The sequence below is a fragment of the Cydia strobilella genome, chromosome 24 (assembly GCF_947568885.1).
Source record: "Cydia strobilella chromosome 24, ilCydStro3.1, whole genome shotgun sequence".
NCBI lineage: Eukaryota > Metazoa > Arthropoda > Insecta > Lepidoptera > Tortricidae > Cydia > Cydia strobilella.
In genome coordinates this window covers 5,273,487-5,295,333 of record NC_086064.1, presented here as the reverse complement: position 1 = coordinate 5,295,333, position 21,847 = coordinate 5,273,487, and the positions used below count along the sequence as shown (strand labels likewise).

Below are 21,847 nucleotides of genomic sequence, written 5' to 3'. Positions count from 1 at the left end.
TAAGGTTTAGGATAGGTAGTATATTTTAGTTACGTTTAGTTTATAAGTTTTGTTACTATATTTTTATTTAATTTGTTCCAATAAATATTTTTTTTTAATAGAGTGCTTCTTATTTTTTTGCCAAATAATTATTTATGCATTTTCTCAATAAATCGGAAAAGGATGCTGATGGGATTATTACATGCATTGAATCGATTTTTCAAATAATAAAGAAGAAAACGATTTAAAGACAACTGAAAAAGATGCTGTCATATTGTTTTAAACTTGGCCGTATTATAACTTGGCGATATAATGAAGTTACGTCTGTAGCGAGTTTCAGAATTTGTCGATATTAAAAAAAAATTAAACGTCAACAATGGTGGCTGTGCCACTGCTGTCTCATATTTTTAGTAGTATTTTAATCGCAGTGAAACGATAGAAAAGGAAAAAATGGATTTGAAAAATTCGTGTCGCTGTTGTTTACTGCGGCCTCCGGACAAAAATTTGAAGATGCCGTATTCCCATTCGGGCAAAACCGAGATATACGCGGACATGCTTAAGGAATGCTTCGAGATTCATGTAAACATGGTTCTTTCGTCTTTTATATGGGATTTTAGTTGAAACCTTTGGTTGGAATTATCTAACTTTACCGTCTAAATCGGTTTCACTGTTTGGTCAAATTTCAATAATGACTTTTGTATAAGTACTATGTTCTTTCCAAAATTATTAAGTGTAACTAAATAGCATTACTGAATAGTTTTCTGCGAGTCTTAGTTTGTTATATGTTTATGTTTTTAAGTTTTTATCCATATAATAGGAAACAATTATTATTGATAGTTGTAAAGTATTAGTAAAGCTATGAGCTGCTTCATTTATAACGGTGTATCAACTTATTCCTGTCACTTGTTGTCAAAGTTATGTCTACTCTACTGGATCACTTGTTGTCAAAGTTATGTCTACTCTACTGGATCACTTGTTGTCAAAGTTATGTCTACTCTACTGGATCACTTGTTATGAAACAAACTATCAAACTTTTTAACAAATCTACGATGATATTCTATTTTAGTTTTTGTTGCTGAGGGTTTGCAGGTTTTGTAATACTTTTAGAATTTATGAAGTATGGAACTCATAAAATTTTGATTTACTAATATACATTGAGGAGTTAAACCTGTAAGCTTTTTTAAATTATTTGCATGATGTTGATTATAAATAAGTAAATGTGGACCAAGTTTAGAGAGTGTAGGTACCTAAGTAGAAACTTATGAATAAATTAAGGAACAGACATTTACTTGCAGTTAACAACAACATCAAGTGATGGTGTCTGTGGGATTTGTGAGGTGTGTGTGGGGCGGCTGCGGGACGCAAGTGACTTCAAGCTGCAAGTGCAGCAAAGCCAGGCTGAGTTAAAGGCGTGGCTGTGTGGAACTATACCTGTGAAAGGTACATCTAGATGTCTCATTGACATGTTAAGGGGTCATCCATTAATAACATCACACAAAATTTCGATTCTTTAGACCCCCCTCCCCCTTGTCACACTTTTTCATAGAAAAGTTATAGGTATTTAATATGTACTGTCACACTTGTAATGACCCCCCATACCCCTGGTGCTGTGACAATATATGTGGATGAACTCTAGTGATGCTTTATTTTTAAGTAGATTATAAAGCCAGGTACCCATGCAGTGCATGTTTAAACGGATACCGGACAGCCACTTCTCCTTACAAACATTCCCAGTCCCCATTTTCCTACCTAGATATTGATATTGTTTAAAATATTTTTTACTATGTTCAAGGTCAAAAACTCAGGATTCGAATTGCCTTAAGATCGCTATTTTTTTAGCAACCATATTGCATACTTTAACACAATTTATATTATATTTTTCAATTTACATCAAATTGTGTAAAAATATTTTATATAATGTCAATATCTAGGGAGAAAAATGGAGGCTATGATTGTATGGCGAAGCAGTTGTCCACTAACGTTTTAAGCACGGCAGCCTCGCGCAATGTGGACTTAGCATCCTGTATATTATTTATGCTTTCATATATAATTAATGTTTTTGTTGCAGATGAAGAACCCTTGGTAAAGTCAGAAATGTCAGACGACGTTGTGGACAACGAGGCCCTCATTCGTGAGTATTCATTTTATTAAAGTTTAGTAATAGCAGAGATATATGTAACTCCGTATTTTTTTTTTTTTTTTTTTTATTAGCCTATTTTGGTGTCCCACTGCTGGGCAAAGGCCTCCCCTCGTTTCCTCCACTCGACCCTGTCATCGCCATTTTCCCACCAGTTGGGGTAGAATGCGTCCAAGTCGTCCCGCCATCTCCTTTTTGGTCTGCCTGAACCCCGGCCTGCACCGTCTATGGTGCTCCGTGGGTCCCACTCAGTAACCATTTTGGCCCATCTTTCCGGGTGCATGCGACAGACATGTCCCGCCCAGTCCCACTTAAGCTTAGCGGTCTTGACGCCTACATCTGCAACTCTAGTTCTGGAGCGTAGTTCCGTGTTTCTGATTCGATCAGTTCTACGAACACCTAATATACTACGCTCCATAGCTCGCTGGCAAACCTTGAGTTTCGATTTTAGGGCCTCAGTTAATGACCAAGTTTGTGCACCGTAAGTTAGGATGGGCAGGATGCACATGTCAAGGAGTTTGCGCTTAAGACACAAGGGAAGGTCACCCTTCATTAGCGCTTTCATGGACCAGAAGCTCTTCCAGGCGTTCTCGATACTTTGTATAAGATTACTAAAGTCTAAGGAAAAAACGTGCCTCGGAAATCAAGAAAAAGTTTTTCTTGTCTTTGACCTATACTCGGGTAGATGGCGTTGGCGAAACAGTTTGATATTTAACAATTTTAACACATATCAGTGAAACAACAAGGGTCAAAGGGGCGTCCTTAAAAAAATTAAAAATAATAATAAAAAATCATTTCATCTTCCTCGCGTTATCCTGGCTTTTTGCCACGGCTCATAGGAGCCTGGGGTCCGCTTGACAACTAATCCCGAGAATTGGCGTAGGCACTAGTTTTTACGAAACCGACTGCCATCTGACCTTCCAACCCAGAGGGGAATCTAGGCCTTGTTAGCAGCAAGGCCTAATAAAAAATCATTTATCCATATATAATTATGTACATTTTTTGGTGTTTTTATACATTTTCATTTTTATGGTTGGGGAGCCCAAGAGGGGATTTTTGTAGTTACTTGAGCCAGGGGTCGGAAACCGGTATTTGCTCCATACAAAAATACCGGTAATATTACGTTCTTTTTCGTTCTTTTGTTTATAATTTCATTTTTAATGGGACGTTTTAATAATGCAAAATTGTTTCCTAAATACATGATTCAGTCCTACGTAATGAGCATAAAAAATTTCAAAATATTGGGCTATTTCGGGGTTTAAAAAAAATACCGGTTCCGAGCTCTGACTTGAGCGCGTCAGATTAAGATATGAGTGATATCTTGCTACCCCGTGGAGTCTACCTTTACCACTTTTAGCCGTCTATGTTGAGTCGTTGGTTGGTGGGGGGTTCAACAAATTGTTAAGCAGATTGTGGATTTGGTCAAAATTAATGCTATAATTGTGCTATTACTAAATCTGGCAATTACTTGTACGCATTTCTTTAATCTGACGGTTACAATGTAAAAATCGGGCTTCGACCTTGTGGTCGTCAGATTAAAGAAATGCGTACAAATTACTGGGTATTCCGTGGACATACTCAATGCCACTTAGACATACTCAATGAAATACTCGACCTATGTGAAAAATATTATACAGGAACTCACAGATACAAGCTGGACATGTAATTATACACCGAACATGGATTATTTATGTAAATTTTAATTATCATTTCAGATGTAGAAGTAAAACTTGAGAGCACGGAGGATCCTCTGCCGCACGATGAGGACGATGTCTTCAAGGAGTTTGTGTTAAGTATGTATTTATTGCACGGCCAATCGTTCTTGTCTGTGGTATTAAAATAAATAAAAGCTATAATCTTTTCTGCTTATTTATTTACTTATTTAAGTGTATGACGTAACATTGTGAGCAAATTAAGAATAAGAATAAAGAATAAAGAATAAAGATCATTTATTTCAGCAAAAGGTTACAGACATTCCAGGGGTCTCCGCACTAGGCAGTGCCTGTATCGCGGGGAACCAATTATAATTTAAATATCAGACTTTGTTACAATTACAACTACAAACTAAGGCTTAATCTAGACACAATATTAAAACTAAATTTTGTTAAATATGGCTTCTGTCTCGGCATAATTTTGTGAGTGCAGCAGTTTGAAAAGCAGTTTTTTCGCTTCCATTTGTGTGCAATCCCTGAGGTTACATAGTTTATTTATAGCATTGTATGTAGACGCCCTGCTGCGTTCCCCAAAACGTTTGCCAAAAGCTGAATTTACTCTTGGAACGGGTAAATTGAAGACGCGTTTTTGTGATAATATATTATACTCCTTTGATACTTTAGACGATTTATGTGTTTGTAAGCAAATTTTGTGTATAAACAGTTGACGAACAGATAGAACTTTAGCCTGAGCAAAGAGATCAGCAGTTGGAAAACGAAAAGGTTTTTTGAACATTACTTTCAAGACTGAACGCTGCGCTCTTTCAATTTCTAACATGGTTGTCTTTGCTGCACTGCCCCACACTGCAATGCAGTAACAGATTATTGACTGGCACAGTGCGATGTAGACCAGTTTCAGCAAAGATTCATCTGCAGAATGACGAAGTTTCTTAAATATATAAATAGATTTTCTAATTCTACCAGAGAGTTTGTGAATGTGATGTTTAAAATTTAAGTTTTCATCAACAAACAGGCCAAGGTATTTTATAATGTCAGCGCGCTGGATACTATCACAGTTACAGTTACCGAGATTATCCGGAAACTCAGTACATGAGTGAATCTTTATGGTGGGCTCGAAAGATGGTTTTGTCAAGGCAGTTTTATGAAAACATAAAAATTTAGTTTTGTCACTGTTAATGGTCAGAAGGTTGGAAATTATAACTAAAAGCAGAACTTATTACAAGTCGACATCCTGTCCACGCAGCCAGTTATACTAAAGGTTGTCTAAAGAGAATGCTTATATACATACAATAATACAATTACATATAGACAAAGGAACACTATATATACGGATAGAATACTTTAGTCCTAGGTACTATTATACTAACAATGATTATCAATTTCAATAAAGTCTATTCCGGAATTTATACATATAAGAAGAGCAAATCTGCTATATCTGCTTATAATTTTTCGAATGCATTTTAGCAGTAACTTTCATTTATTTGTTTCAGATATGGGGCACAGAGTGTCAGATGTTTGGAAGCCGGAGCCACTGTTCGAATTCGCCCCGATCATACCCTTCGCTGGCCCTTCTATAAGCTCTCCGAAACTTGAGCAAGCTGAAAATAACACGAAAAAGCGACACGACCATTCTCAATCTAAACATTCCAACACATGCGACATTTGCGGGAAACGATTTAAACTCAAAACCTCCTTGGCCAGTCACAAACGTCGACACAAGGAAGATCGTTACAAATGTGAAGAATGTAACCAACAATTTAAATTCAAATGCCACTTAGACATACACAGGAAAGATTCTCACGAAGGCATAAAACCATACAACTGCAATATTTGCAACAAGCGATTCGCACACAGACGCGGCTTGTACAGACATGTAAAAGTGACGCACAACGAAAAGCGATTCCAATGTGATGAATGTAACAAACTGTTTAGAGATGCGTCTTATTTGACCAAACATAAACTCTTACACCGAGGTGAGATGCCCTACAATTGCGATATATGTAAAGCTAAATTCAAAAGCAAATATGTTCTGATCTCGCATATGGGCAGACATACAGGACAGATGCATTATAGTTGTAAATATTGTTCGTTAAAGTTTTGGGATTACAAGAGTTTATTGTATCATAGAAAAATACATACTACGGGGGATATTGAAAGTTATAGCTGCGAGGTGTGTCATAAAGTTTTTACGATTAGAGGGAGTTATATCAGTCATTTAAAGACTCATACAGAACGGGAACCGTACCCGTGCGAGTTCTGCTCAGCGAAGCTAATGACTTTAGGCAGTTTGAAGCAGCATCAAAAAAGACATACTGAAGAGCGACCATACGCTTGTGAAATGTGTAACAAGCGGTTCCGATTCAAACACAACCTTAAGGCTCATATACCCATACACACCGGTGAGAAATCACACTGTTGTGAAGTATGCGGGAAACAATTTGCGCGGCAAGATAATTTGAAGACACATTTAGAAACACATGTCGAAGGAATTTCGTATTCGTGCGAGCTTTGTACCAAATTTTATTCGACTAAGGAAGGTTTACGACAGCACAGGCGATCTCATACAAAGAAGAACGACTTAACTAAATCTTTTAGAAAAAAACAAAATAAAATGACTTCAATAGATTTTGATCAAGGCGCAGATGATATACAAATTATTCTTCATTAAAGCACTAAACATACAGTTTTCTTCCTGGGCGTATTCAGACCAGCAGGGGGATACAAAAAAGTAGAATTTAGTAAAAATAAAATAAAAGACAGATAATATGTATGTACAGACAGAGTGTTCTCATACATAAGGTGGTTAAATCAAGATCGGACCTCTCGCTCTCACAAGCGCGAGCGAGTCAAAATAAGATCAAGGGTAGAAATATAATATTGCACACATATATTGTAAATAATATCTTACATATAATAGGTTAATAATTGATGTATTTTATACCACTGGACTTTTATTTCCGCTGTATGCGGAACGCCACATGTTATGTGTTTTGTAAATATTACTAGTTACTTAGTTATTATATGGAACTTGATTTGGATTTGTGTTAAAAATATATTTTAAAACTCGGATTATCAAACAGTTAAAAATTGTTTCACGAAAAAAAAAATTGATTAGCTTTGTCTGTGTGGGATGATAATTGAAACAAACTATCCTATGTCTAATGAAGAATGAAAGTATGGAAGTGAAGGTAAGGTATGTGTCAGTTAAGGTTGAATTTGTGTTTGATAAGTTTTTTTTTGGTTTTTATTGAGGTCCAAACTAGGTGAGTTTCTCAAGTTTGTAACACTTTTATATTAATAATGGTTTATAATATTTACATGCAATATAAACAATGGGCTCTTGAGTTCGGTAGATTATTAAATTTTTCAACCGATAAATTTGCCTTCAATATTTAAGGATGATTAACTTCTCTTACGTTCAATTTTCTAGTAAATATTTAAATTCACGATTTGAATGACATACAGGTTTATTTTTAGATATTCATATAATTGCAAAAATCAGACCAATAGACTGGTCATCTTTCAGTTCAAGAACTTCAAAATTCGTTAACTTTAATAACTCAAAAATCACAGCAGGAAATGTTCCCTGACGAATATGCTGTTTTGAAAGCCGGTAAGGCACTACCTAACAAAAACCGTTTAATGTCATTAACGCCGTTCTTAGATACAAATAATATCATGCGAGTCGGTGGTAGGCTTGATAATTCTCCTTATTGCTATAACACTAAGCACCCAATTCTTTTATGTAGCAGGCATCATTTAACTAAAATCATATTTAGACATTTTCATATCAAACATTTACATGCTCCACCTCGGCTCCTTCTAGGAACCATAAAACAAACTTATTGGCCATTGGGTGGCACTAATCTTGCAAAAAACACTGTAAACAAATGTGTACGTTGTTTACGCTTCAAACAGGACACAGTTCAACCCATCATGGGCCAGTTACCTGCGTCACGAACTGATTTAGAGTTCCCTTTTCTACATTGTTGCGTCGATTACGCTGGGCCAGTGTTGATAGCAGATCGGAAAGGTAGAGGATGCAAGCTAATAAAATGCTTCTTGGCAATCTTTATCTGCAACTCGACCAAAGCCTGTCACATCGAGCTCGTTACGGCTCTCTCTAGTGAGGCGTACATTGCCGCTTTAAAGCGTTTTGTCTCTCGTCGTGGGTTACCATTGACCATTACAAGTGACAATGGGACTAATTTCGTTGGCGCTTGTAATGAGTTGGCACAGCTCCTTATGGAGTCAGATCTTGAAGGTCAGGTAGCGCAGGAGGGCATCGAATTTAAATTTGTACCGGCATACACTCCTCACTTCAACGGTCTGGCGGAAGCGGCCGTTCGCTCCACAAAGCATCATCTTAAGCGACTGCTACAAACTACTCGCTTCACTTATGAGGAAATGGCGACTTGCCTCACTGAAATAGAAGCAGCGTTAAATAGTCGTACTCACTGAAATAGAAGCAGCGTTAAATATCTGAATTCAGATTCTTTTAATTCAGTACGCCTAAATTGTCTACTATGGAAAATTCCCAATATGAAGAGGGGGCAAAATTTCAAAGTCTAGTTACTAGGTCAAGCGGGGTATCATTTGCAAGAGCTTAAATTGAACATTCCAAAACATTCATAGTGGAAAAAATGATTTACTTATGGAGAAAAATGTAAAAAACAATGTCTTTTGTGGTGCCGGGGACCATCGAGTGCGCCGACTTCTGGCCGAAGGGTGTCGTGTTTCGGAGGTTCCGGGGCAAACTGCCGAATCCGACACAAGAGCAGACGATTCAACGGAGCCACGCCGTTTTGTCGCCTAAATAGTGTTTCGTTTTTAAGTTTATAAAACGCATATATATGTTAGTCTGTAAGGTATTTGTAATATGGGCCTTGTTGCCTGATTTAAATTTTTAAATAAAATATAAAATAAACCGGCCAAGTGCGAGTCGGACTCGCGCACCGAGGTTCCGTACTTTATAGTATTTGTTGTTATAGCCGCAACAGAAATACATCATCTGTGAAAATTTCATTTATAAAATGCATATATATGTTAGTCTGTAAGGTATTTGTAATATGGGCCTTGTTGCCTGATTTAAATTTTTAAATAAAAAATAAAGTGTGGGTTGGCCCTTAAAGGTGCAAGTGTCAGGATGAAAATAAGTGTACTTACTTAATAATATAAAGTCATCGTCTGCCATCAACTTGGCATCTTCCTGGACCATCTTAGACTTGGCTTCTGGTACTTCATCTGAAGCAACATAATTGTTATTATAAAAAACCGGCCAAGTGCGAGTCGGACTCGCGCACCGAGGGTTCCATACTTTTTAGTATTTGTTGATATAGCCGCAACAGAAATACATCATCTGTGAAAATTTCAACCGTCTAGATATCACGGTTCATGAGATACAGCCTGGTGACAGACAGACGGACAGCGGAGTCTTAGTAATAGGGTCCCGTTTTTACCCTTTGGGTACGGAACCCTAAAAAATAACAAAGCCTTAACAGACTACCGCAAAGAGTAGTGTATTACCTCTCCGCACCGCGACCTTGGTGCGGTCGAAATATCTCCTTCTCGCTCTAACTTATAGCTGCGTCCTCAACGCACGTACAGCGACCACCTACAATTTATTGATAAGTGCGCCGCACGCCTGTCTTTTAATGGAGTCAATATATTAAGCCCCCTACACATTCGTGCGCGAAGCCGCGAACGCGATTATGGAGTCGATTTCGCAGATCTGCGACGCTCGCTTCACACTCGCGTTCGCGGCTTCGCACCGCGACTCGCGCACGTGTGTGGAGCGCGCTTTATATGTAGTGTACATTTTTAACCCTGACTTGGCCACGCATCTGTCTTGGCCAAGTCTTGGCAGTAAAACCGGAATCGTAAACGCAATAGAAGAAAACAATGTCAGTCATCAATTCATCATACATTTTCGTCAAAATGTGTAAACGTGAATGTTATACGTGATTAAACCCAAGGTGTTCAAATCCAATAGCGTATTTCTCTATAAAAAATGTTATGTTACGTCTGAGACGTGTTTTTTTTTAATTTTTTGTCATAATGGTTGAAGTCGATGTAATAGACGTACTGTATTTGTGCCGCTGCTGCTTACGGCGACCCCCAGACAAGGATTTAATGAGGCCCTACAGATATCTCGGTAGAACAGAAATATATGCAGACATACTGGCAAAATGCTTCGATATCCGTGTAAGTATAACCGCTTTTAATATGAAATTGACGTGAAACACTCGCTTCTAAATATAACCTTTAATTAAACTAACCTATATGAAAATAATTCAAAATAACCATCATCATCTTCCTGGCGTTGTCCCGGCTTTTTGCCACGGCTCATGGAAGCCTGAAGTACGCTTGGCAACTAATCCTAAGAATAGGTACTAGTTTTTACGAAAGTGACTGTCATCTGGCCCACGCCCACTACCGCGAACACCGAAGATGTGAGGCATTTTTCCTTGTCACTAATTACGCCTTGATTGGAGATAGACACCTTGATAGACACGCAACACCAGAGGGGTTGCAAGTACGTTGCCGGCATTTAAGATGGGAGTACGCTTTTTTCTTGAAGATATAATTAAATATTTCTAACTCAGCTTTTTCTCACAGCTATCATTGGACATAGATGATGAGTGCGGGATCTGCGAGGTGTGCGTGGGGCGCCTGCGGGAGGCGAGCGACTTCAAGCTGCAAGTGCAGCGCAGCCAGGCCGAGCTGCGCGCGCGGCTGGACAGAGTGCTGCAAGCCATGGGTATGTCTTACTTATTCTGAGAGCCTATTCTCCTCGAACAAGTACACAAACACACACTTAAACAATCATACTACAATAAACACTATCTTATAAATAGTATTATATACTACAACACATACATACAATAATAAATAATAATAATTACATAGTTAGTTTTGCTGGGCATTTTCAGCAAATCGCGATTGTCACCTGTATCTCATAAAACGTGATAGCTAGACAGTTGAAATTTTCACAGATGATGTATTTCTGTTGCCGCTATAACAACAAATACTATAAAGTACGGAACCCTCGGTGCGCGAGTCCGACTCGACTTGGCCGGTTTTTTATAATTACAATTATGTTGCTTCAGATGAAGTACCAGAAGCCAAGTCTAAGATGGTCCAGGAAGATGCCAAGTTGATGGCAGATGATGACTTTATATTATTAAGTAAGTACACTTATTTTCATCCTGACACTTGCACCTTTAAGGGTCGCTAGCGTCTTTTTTTTTGAGCGTCGGTGTCGAGTCAGCTCTATGGAAAATGGCGTCGCTGCGCAGTTGCGCCGACGTTGCGTCGAGCAGCACCCATAGAGTTGACTACACGCTGACGCTCGGGAAACGTTATTGTGGGGTGGCCCTAAGAGGGATTAGTTTTTTTTTAGTTTGTACATTAAATTTTCTAACCGTTTTCATCAAGGGAAAAAAACGTCATAAAAATATTCACACGGAAACGATAAGATTATATTTGCAAAGGCAGGTTGAAACCAAAACCTTAGAATCCGTTTAAAATAGCTAGTGATATTATCGAGGGATCTGACGAGCAAAACTTTAAACAGAAGCTATTATCAGAGTTATTGAGATGTGATTTCCGATTGAGCTGAAAATTTGCATGTAACATAATTTGTATTTGTAATATTAAATTTGTATTTTAACTTTGATGTTTCAAAACTTTTATGAGCCATGTTGCTTGAATTAAATGAATACAATTAAATTATATGTCAGTTGGGTTCGGGTGACAATGCAATATTATGGTACCATCGAGCTGATCCGATGATGGAGACAGGAGGTGGCCAGAGGAACTATGTGATGAAACAACGTAACCTAATTGTGTCTGGAGTTTTTAGGGTTGTCTCGATGAGTATTAGTTGTCTGTGGTAAGAAAAGTACAGTCAGCCATAAAAGCTATTTATAATTACGATCATTCAAAAATTGCTTCAAATAGACGTCGATACAAAAGTCAAGCACGACACTGAGTGTGTTTAATAAGATTTAATATTTTTGGGCCACCCCATATACTCATACTCATACTCATACTTTATTGGTAATATAAATTACATGTCAAGATTTACATATGTACATTTCGGAAATATAAATGGATGAAATCAATTATTATTATTATATCATTATTACTTAATTATTATTATTAACGTCATTTAGTTTTGTTACATAATTAACTTATTTATACATATTTTGAGGTCAGATATTCTTCGACACTATAAAACGGCGGCTATAGTGTGGCTTACTTTGGAACGCGAAATTGAAAGATACATCTTTATTCGTAAAAGTTTTAGGAGTTAGCAGATACTTTTGGCTTGTTGTTCTTACTGGCTGTACAGATTTAATATGTTGCTTCAGGTGAAGAGTCGTCAGTCGCGTCAAAGACGGAGATGGCGGGTGACGCGTTCAGCGACGAAGATGTGGCAACGCGTATGTAGCTACGTAATTTTATTTTTAGTCGTTTTTAGCATTTTTTTCGATGATGATTTTTCCTGCTCCGTGCAGTACTACCGAGGTGTGAACCCTCGGTTAATAAGATAATTTACGGCAAGGTTCTTCGACCAATTAAATGAAGTGAAACCTCTGGAATTGTCAGACTGCTTTGTTTATTTTTAATGAAAATAATATTGAAATCAAATGCTCCTCGCCTTCTAAATTAGAAATTGTTATTCATGACAGTATTAGTATATATATTACATACATACACATGTATTTAGTTGATATGCAGAGCAAATTTTTTTTCTCCCTCCTAAAGGCACAAAATTTGGCAAACAATTGGCACTTACGCATTCGCACGCTTAACACACACACACACACACACACACACACACACACACACACACACACACGCACGTCCATCAGCACACAAGTTTTTATTTTTTAATTTTGTATATTGGTCCGATTTATGTTGATTTATTTATTTTGTTTTACTTCTAATTTGTTTATTTCTTACTTACTTACTTCTTTTTTATTTATTATTACGAATTGTTAAGCCAAGCCAACCACGGTAATTTGTTAACCTGCGACCGACCGATCTCAAGGGTCCAATCTGAAAACCAGCGCCAGGCCCTCTACTTGGAGTGCTTCGCATATGCTGAGATTGGAGCCCATTGCCCAATCTTTAATATTAAATGTTTTAAATTTCTAATTAAATTGTACCCATTTTTAGTATTTAAGATTTATATTTGTACTTAGTTCTTAAGGTTTTTTTTTTGTGGCAATAAATGTTTTTCTGATTCTGATCAATTCACTATACATTCTGCCGTAGTTTGAAGTAAGTATAAAATATAATATTGTTGTCTATTTAGTTATAAAGAAATAAATTAAAGTGAACTAATACATACACTCCTGTAAATTTCAAACACAGGTCCATTTTAAACAACTTAGCTTAACTTTGTTTTTAAATAAATAAATAAAAAATAAAAATGTTATTTATTCAGGTATCAACCCATTACATTAAAATAATAATTATTATAATTAGTACATGCCATTTTTAAATTTAACCATTCTAAACTAAACTAAAATTGAAGCTATAAAACTAATTAAATAGTTGCAGCAGAAGCCTTGCTGATATAGTAGCAGGTTGCGCATACTACGTTAACAATGCTGTTTTTGCCTTACTTTACTTTATTTTTATTTTTAATGGCTACCATGTTTGTCTTTCTAGTGGCATTGGACAGCGCAGCTGATGCAAAGGCGGGGCCGCAGCTGCCTGTGTCCGCCCGCGCCACGGAGCAGCTTACAATGGCTTGCTCCGCGAGGCGCGACTGCCTCCGCGATGACAAGGCTCCAAACTTAAGATCTCACGAAACTCCGCAGCACGAAAGCTCGACGCATATGAGTAACAACGCTGAACGTGTCGATTCGCCATGTCAAACTTTTATCGAGGGTGAAACTTACCAATGCGATGTTTGTAAAGAACAATTTGTAGACAAAAATAATCTGACGACGCATATTCTAATCCATACGGTTAATGATGGAGAGGGTCATGTTAATTGTGATTCACATAATACAATAAATACTAGTGATAATGGTTTAACACACAGACGTCCAGATATCGAGAAAGAACTAGTTTCCAGCAATGTATATGAAAAGGAGTTCAAGAATTTAAATGCCCATCTTTCCAAGAGGGAAAAGTCTTATTCATGCGACATTTGTCAAAAAGAGTTTGACAATTCGAACTTATTAATGAAGCATAAGAAAAATCACATTTGGGCGGAAAAAGAATTCATCTGCGATGTCTGTAAAAAGTCATTCAGTCATAAAACTCCATTAATAACTCATATGCGTGTACACACTCGTGAGAAGCCTTATGTCTGTGAAATATGTAATAAAAAGTTTTCAGTAATTTATAGCTTACAGCGCCATTTAAAGCTGCACGCTAGAGATGAACAAAAATGTGAATATCAATCTGTATTTGATAAATGGGAAAAAGAGTACACCACTAAACATAACTTGATAAGACAAATTCCTAAATGTAATATATGCCTTAAACAGTTTGCACAAAAAGAAACTTTAGACGCTCATTTAAAGTCTAATTGTTTACGATATTTTTGTGATTTTTGCAAAAACGGGTTTAGAACCAAATATAGGTTGACACTTCATATTTTTAATCACATGGGAATACAGCCTTATCCTTGTGAAGTATGCCAAAAACGGTTTACACAAAAAAGTGACCTAGACGCACACCTCAGATGCCACATAAAATACACTTGTGGTATATGTCATAAAGGTTTCATCCATAAATCAATGTTGTCTAGACATTTGCTAATACACGGGAATAGGAAACATTATTCTTGTAAAGTATGCAAAAAACAGTTCCAATATAAAAGTCACTTTAATGTTCATCTCATTAGTCTCAGGCCAGGACAATCCTGCGGCAGACGTCATGAAGTATTTGAAAGTAAAGATCGCCTAAACCATCACCTGAACACACACATGGCTGAAAAACAGGAGAAGCAATTCGTACAAAAGCATGCCTTTAACAACCGTTTATTACACCAGGCGTGTAATTATCAATTCTCCGGCTCATCCGAAAAAGTGTTTAAACGTAAAAGAACATCTGATTTTCATCTCAAAACTCACAAGGGGATTCCTCAATACTTCTGCGATGTTTGCAAAAAAGAATTCACTGAAAAAGATTCATTTCTAAAACATACCTGTCAACGTAAAGAGGGAACAAAATACTCACGTGAAACAAATTGGTGTTGCGAAATATGTGGAAAGCAAGTTAAGTCGCATGCTTTTATTAATCATAGGAATTCACATATGGGAGTGAAACCATTTGCCTGTAACTTTTGTCCCAATCGATTTACATGTGAAACAAGTTTAAAACGTCATATCCGTACACACACGGGTGAAAAACCCTTTTCCTGTGTAATATGTCACAAGCGATTCGGACGCTCAGATTCTTTGAGAGACCACATGCTTATACATAGCGGACTCAAACCACAATCTTGTAAAGTGTGCAATAAGCAATTTAGACTAAAAAATACGTTAGACGGTCATGTGCAACGAATTCACACCGGTGAAAAACGATATACTTGCGATGTATGTCAAAAAAGATTTCACACATTATCTGACTTAAAATTTCATTATCCAAGTCATACTGGGGAAAAACCGTACGTTTGTGAAATTTGTAACAAGAAGTTTGCTCTACCTAAAGGTGTCAAGAAACATCTTAGAAATGTTCATAAGGAGGGACCTTCTAAATTTGTTGTAATTAAATAGTGGGTATATGGTATGCATAACGCATGATAATATTGATGAAAAATGTATTTTATTAAATACAGTAGGAATCATTCTTACATCACTAATATATAAATAAATAATAAATGTTCTTAATCTCGGCCGTGATTACACCTGTAGTCCGGTAGCAAAAAGAAAGACTGGTTAAAGAAGATACCGATATTAACTAGCGGCGCTAGTTAATGAATTAACCATACTTTGCTGTTTTTATATCAGTAAAATGTATTTTAAGTTATAATCTAATTTATGTGTAAATTGTTGAATACATTCTGATCTAAACATTAAACTGATTGTAATATTGCCGTTATTATTCTGAGTCTGCATAACCAACCAGAAGTAAGAACCATTTAAATTTGTGATATTGAAGTAAAGACGGCTGGTATGGCCTAGTCAGTAGTGACCGCTCTGGCCGCTGCGCCGTTCGGACGTGCCCAGGTGCCCACTCGCGACGCTTACTGATAACCATATGGTGCGCCTTAACTAGAGGATTGCTGCTGTTCGCTATCAAGATTACCAGGGATCATTGGGATTACAGTATCGCTTCGGCTAGGGGATGGGAAGACCTGCGCCACCTTTACCGTGATAGGACTTGTGATTACTCACCTCGAGCCGTCCCCGGGCGGCTCAAACACACTATAGGTATTTTACACGTAGAGAATATGACCGACAAAATGGACAGGGCTGAGAAGGACACTCCCCCAGATAACACCCGAAAAGGCAGACTTGATGGAGTCACATTGATGAAGCTTTTCGGGGAATATCTGAAACAAATTGACGACTGTAGACAAATTTAATGCCTTTTTTAGAGCACATTGCGAGAAATTAGGTGTTGAGATACAGTCACTAAATGACACAGATGACGATCATACCACCAACACTAATCAAAAGAAAAACGACCTCTGACAAGTCTGACATGACCTGCGCCGGCTTGGCCGATTCCGGGCATCCACGCTAGCGGGCGACGGCGGCCGCCAACTTGCCTTCCGTGGGATTGGCAACGGGCGCGGGAGCCCCGCCAACAAGGGGGAACCCGGTGCAAGGAATAGGAGTTGTTCCCGTTCGCCCATTAACACACTTAGCGAAGATGACCGTACTCCCAAACCCAATAAGCCCCCAAATGATGACACAGAGGACGCTTACATGGAGACTGATGGGAGCCAATGGAAATCCGCTGACTCCCTCAGGAGGAATTAAAATAGAAAGACTAAGCATGCCCTTGACAAGACTGACCTAAAGGGGAACTCCCCACCACCTACCCCCAGACACAGATTGACCAAATCCAGACCCTCCACCCCTCCCAGATTAACCACTCTACAAAAGACCCTTAATCCTCCTACTCCATCGCCTCCACAATAGAAAAAACGGCCAGCGGGCCCTGCTCATAGTAGATTAGAGGAATATGAACGCGAAATGGCAAACTTCAACGGCCGACGTCCTTTACGCCCTTAATGGATAGTCAAAACCTAAAAGTCAAACCAAAATCGTCTAACATCGCCACATTCAATGTAGGTACATAAATGGAATGAAGGACGAACTCAAAATATTCCTAGCTAACCACGCTATTGACCTTCTACTTATACAAGAATCATGCCTCAAACCCTCCAACAAATCCTTTAATCTTTATAAGACAGTCAGGCCCATCTTCTCGTAATATAAAATAAGGCATCTATAAGCCTGGGAAGCACTCCAACATCTCATCCAGTTACCGACCGATCAGTTTTCTGAGCACAATGGGTAAACTCTATGAGCGCATTCTGCTCAGAACTTCATTTCAGACTTCATTGACGCCTCAAACCCTCCTCCTAGGAATAGTTTGGGTTCCGTCAAGGCCACTCCTGTGCCCATCAGGTGCATCGCATCGTGGAGCACTCGCTCTGTTGGATGCATAGCTAGAAGCATTTTGTCCCTACTGCAGCAAGTTTCCTTGACATAGCGAAAGCCTTCGACAAGGTGTGGCACAACGGCTTAATTTATAAACTTGACAAGTTGGGAGTGCCATACCAACTAGTCCTCACCATCAAGGACTATTTGGACTGTCGAGGCTTTCGCTATCGGGTGGAACACACGCTCTCTGACCTGTACCCGGTAAGTGCCGGTGTCCCCCAGGGCTCTATTCTAGCCCCCACTCTCTTGAATTGCTTTGTTAATGACCTCCCTATAATTCCTGGAGTGGTTTACGCCTTGTTCGCGGATGACACTGCAATTTTTGCATCCCTCGAGGTTGACCAAACTTCAGCGTGCAATTGATTCCCTCGGGGATTGGTTCCGTCGCTGGAGGATTGAGGTCAACCTTGAGAAGATCCAAGTGTAATCTTCTCCAGGAGAGGCAAATATTAGGAGCTGCTAGACAGGCATCCCAGATAAACGACTCGGAAAATTCATCCCCTGGGTCACCTCACCTCGGCCAAATATTTTGGGGTCCACCTGGACCGTAGACTGAAGTCCTTCAAACACAGTACGAAACCGTGCTGCCTTTGTCTCCGGCAGACTTAATTATAAAACGGCTCTCAAACATAAATCAACCCTTTACAAAACCTAAGTCCGTCTGGTCTTCACCTATGCATCCTCTGTTTTTGCCAATGCCTCCAGGAGGAGATTAAAATCCCTACAGATCATCCAAAACAAATTTATTTGTTGTGCCACGCGTTGCTTCTAAGAGCGCACCTAGGCCTCCCGCCCATGCACTCATCCGCTCTTCTATTACCCGTATCACCCTCAGGTACATCACCAGGTAACGTTCCTTTAGGATCGAATGTTCCTAAGATAAATTGTAACTAAGGCCAAAAAGCTTCAAAAACTCCATTACTGTAAATCCACATGTCATAAATGTCACAACCTGTTAACCTAATTCTTATCCTGATCCAAATGTAAATAACTCCAATCATGTAAATATAACCCAAGAAAATGTTCTCCTCGATGACCCCTTTGAGTTCTTTGCCCTGGGCCCTTAAGGCTTATAGGGACTCAAAGGGGCATTGTCCTTAGTTAGTTTTTAAGTCGTTTTACGATTAATTGTAATGCTCAATGCGTCTCTCGCACATTCGACGCAAAAGCCCACAAATTTAAAGCAAATGAAGAATTTACTTACACTAACGAGCAAAGGGTGCTTGCCGCCCGGCTCAAGAAAAATCCATTTTTATTTTTTAAATTATAAACTGATCGGCGATTGGCCCTAGTCACACCTGATGAAAAGTGAAGACAGGGCCTAAGATGGAGCTCACCGGTTCAGTAACAGCCTATTCACTCTTGTGTTTAAAGAGACCGAGGTCATATTGATCAGGAAATACAGATGGCGGGAGCGCATTCCATTCCTTAGCCGTCCGTACCAAAAAGGAGGAGGCAAAACGTTTCGTCCGAACGAATGGAATGTGGACCACGAACGGGTGCATTCGCTCCCCGCGCCTGGATGTCCGATGATGGAAAGGGGAAGGTGGGATCAGGTCGTGTAGTTCCTGTGCGCACTCCCCGAAATGTATCCGATAGAACACCGATAGGCAAGCGACTCGACGGCGATGCTTAAGGCTCTGTATCCGTGACTTGACAGATGGGTCATCGCCAAAGAGTCTATGAGCCCGGCGCTCTATTGAGTCCAGGGCCGCCAGCTGATATTTGGCAGAACCGTCCCATAGGTGGGAGCAGTATTCCATGCACGAGCGTACCTGTGCTTTGCTTGGTATAGAGAGAGAAGCTGATTCGGCGGGATTCCATTCCAAAAAAGACGTATTCAATGACACGATCGACTACATGACTACTTGATGACTACAAAAACAACGACACGACAATTGACGCACATCAACGGACCCGCCGCCGGCGACGGGGCCGACCACCGTGTGATACACATACACTCCACGATGCTACCCGGTGCACCCGCACCGAGTAGCTGACAGCACACTACATTCCACATTATTTCAAGACAGATTAGAAAAGAACTAAAACTTATCGGTGATTCGGGAGGCTCAACATGGAGTCAGGACACCCAGCTACATTCTTCTTGAATTAAGACTTAAAAACTAAGAAATTGAGTGGCACATCTAAGGGAGAAATATTCATGTGTTAAATATTAGCTTGCCTCAGCATAATGTTGCAGCTTGCAGTGTATTTACTACAACGCTGGTTTTCAGGCAGAGCCTTGGTGTATTATCTCTTACTCACTTAAGTTGTGAATCTAACCGCAGTTTTTTCAATCTATACCTACTTGTTCAATTTCAATTTACTTGTAAAGTGATTATGATGTTTTGTGAGAACTTCATTGACAAGCCTAAAGAATTTTATATTTTATTTTAATGGTGTGGTAGTACAATAAATGCGTTATGATAATATTTTGAGTTTTATTGAGACAAAGATGTTTTTTCCTATGTGACAAATGCCTCCATGGCAACGATGACCCAATCCAGTAAAGAGGTTTGTATACGATCACATATCTGTCCTGTCAAGGTTCTGCCAGAAGTTATTTCTAATGGATAAGATAAGATAAGATAAGATACATTTATTGATAAAATTGTACAAATTTTACACGTCAATTCAGCCATACTATAATATACAATGTCAACCATATAATTATAATAAATTTATACTACGTTACAATATACAATTTGTGTTCGTAGTTCTATTGATAAAGTTCATTATTACAATTATTATATTTATTATTCGTTATTACAATTATTATATCTATATCTCAGTTTTTTATCTAATGTCAGGGCTTATTACACTTCCTTAAAATAAATTCATTCACACTGTAGCAACACAGGTCAAGCAACATTTTTTTAATCTTATTGTAAAATATTTTATCGCTCGCCGAGGTAATTATGTCACTAGGTAGGGTATTATAGATCTTGACACCTAGGACAGCGAGTGACTTTCGAGCTTTAGCGAGTCTGCGGTGCGGGACAAGTAGCAGGTGTGCACCACGGGTATTTCTACCATGACACTGACCGCGCGTTGGGTATTGTTTAAGATTAGACCTCACGTGTTGGCAGGCCATCAATATGAAGATACAAGGCAGAGTTAGAATTTTATGCTGCTTAAATAATGCTTGGGCTGGATGATCGTAGGGCTTACCAGATATAATTCTAAGAGCACGCTTCTGTAGTTTAAACGGTCTGTCACAGTCTGCTGACGTACCCCATAGTTCGACACCTTGGGTTAAAATTGAGTGAAAGTACCCGAAATAGGCAGTTCTGAGGTTGTCAGGTGTCAGGGTGGGATATGGATGGTATAGAAAGGATCGCAATCTCTTATGGCAGAATTGTTGTAAAAGTGACCGCGTTAAGCTTTAAATAATAGTTCCTAATCTCTCCGGTGGCGCTAGTTAGGCTATGGGACATGAGTATAACATGAACCATATAAGGCAACAAATAACCCGACCAAATTACGTAGGTTGTTTTTGGTAGTATTTCGGTGTATGGTGGCGCCGCCTAATTACTGTTTTTTGATGGACACTTTTCATACATAGAGATTTGGCTCCTTTATACAGTCTCCATGCTAATGGAGTATGCAGGTGCAGTCAGCTGCAGAGAAAAGGTACCCCCCCTGCATAGAATTTTGTATGCAAAGGTGCTAAGCGAATAGTATGGCTGACTGTACCTGTAGTGCATAATTATTTTCCATCGTATTTTCTCCTCGGAATTTATGTATGCAATACGCATGACATAAACATTAACTTGCTTTTGTGACAAACATGTAGTTAAATTTTCAAACATGCATGACCTTTTGTTCCATGTTTTAGCAAATAATTATACTCTGGCACAGCGCCCTAGTCAGTAGAAAAAGGCGGCACTTTTAAAAAACGTAGGCGCGCAGATTGGCTTCCCATAGAAACGTTTAAATTCGAATCCTCCGTGTCATTAGCGGGGCTCCTATTTCTGGGCATCTGAAGCAACCTAACAAAACATTACACACGAACTTTACGATCGGTTGCCGACATAGATATAGCTACACATGTGCATTTTCAACCAAAAGGGTACTTACCGCCGCTTGTCAGTAAGGCGCTATTTCCATATAGCTTCAATTAGAAATCGACAAGCGACAATGTGGTACCCTTTGGTTGAAAACGTCACATATATCCATGTAATTAAGCAAGAGGCTGGCTGCAGAGAAGGCCATTCGAAAATGAACAAATTGTTTTATTAAAAGATGAAGCTGCTCCCTTTGCTGCTCTATCTGCTTGTTGGCCGCTCGCTGGGTAAATAATATCAGCTAATAAGAATACCTCTGATCATTTGGTACTGTCAGTCCCAAGTCAGAAGCCAAAAACTTGTTTTCATTAGGCCAATAAACAAAGTTCTTTGTTACCT

At 38.8% G+C, this 21,847-nt stretch overlaps 2 protein-coding genes across 2 annotated transcripts; both read left to right on the top strand.

Annotated features, from left to right (window-relative positions):
* Positions 1 to 368: 368 nt before the first annotated feature.
* Positions 369 to 6,729, top strand: LOC134752262 (zinc finger protein 761-like). Its single transcript, XM_063687892.1, has 5 exons — positions 369 to 558; positions 1,275 to 1,419; positions 2,048 to 2,110; positions 3,832 to 3,909; positions 5,280 to 6,729. The coding sequence occupies exons 1-5, from the start codon at positions 430 to 432 to the stop codon at positions 6,455 to 6,457; spliced, it is 1,593 nt and encodes a 530-aa protein (XP_063543962.1). The 5' UTR covers positions 369 to 429; the 3' UTR covers positions 6,458 to 6,729.
* Positions 6,730 to 9,748: 3,019 nt separating this feature from the next.
* Positions 9,749 to 15,788, top strand: LOC134752257 (zinc finger protein 271-like). The gene is made up of 5 exons (XM_063687885.1): positions 9,749 to 9,993; positions 10,408 to 10,549; positions 10,899 to 10,976; positions 12,165 to 12,236; positions 13,474 to 15,788. Exons 1-5 carry the CDS (start codon positions 9,847 to 9,849, stop codon positions 15,534 to 15,536), a joined length of 2,502 nt encoding a protein of 833 aa, XP_063543955.1. The 5' UTR covers positions 9,749 to 9,846; the 3' UTR covers positions 15,537 to 15,788.
* The last annotated feature ends 6,059 nt before the right edge of the window (positions 15,789 to 21,847 follow it).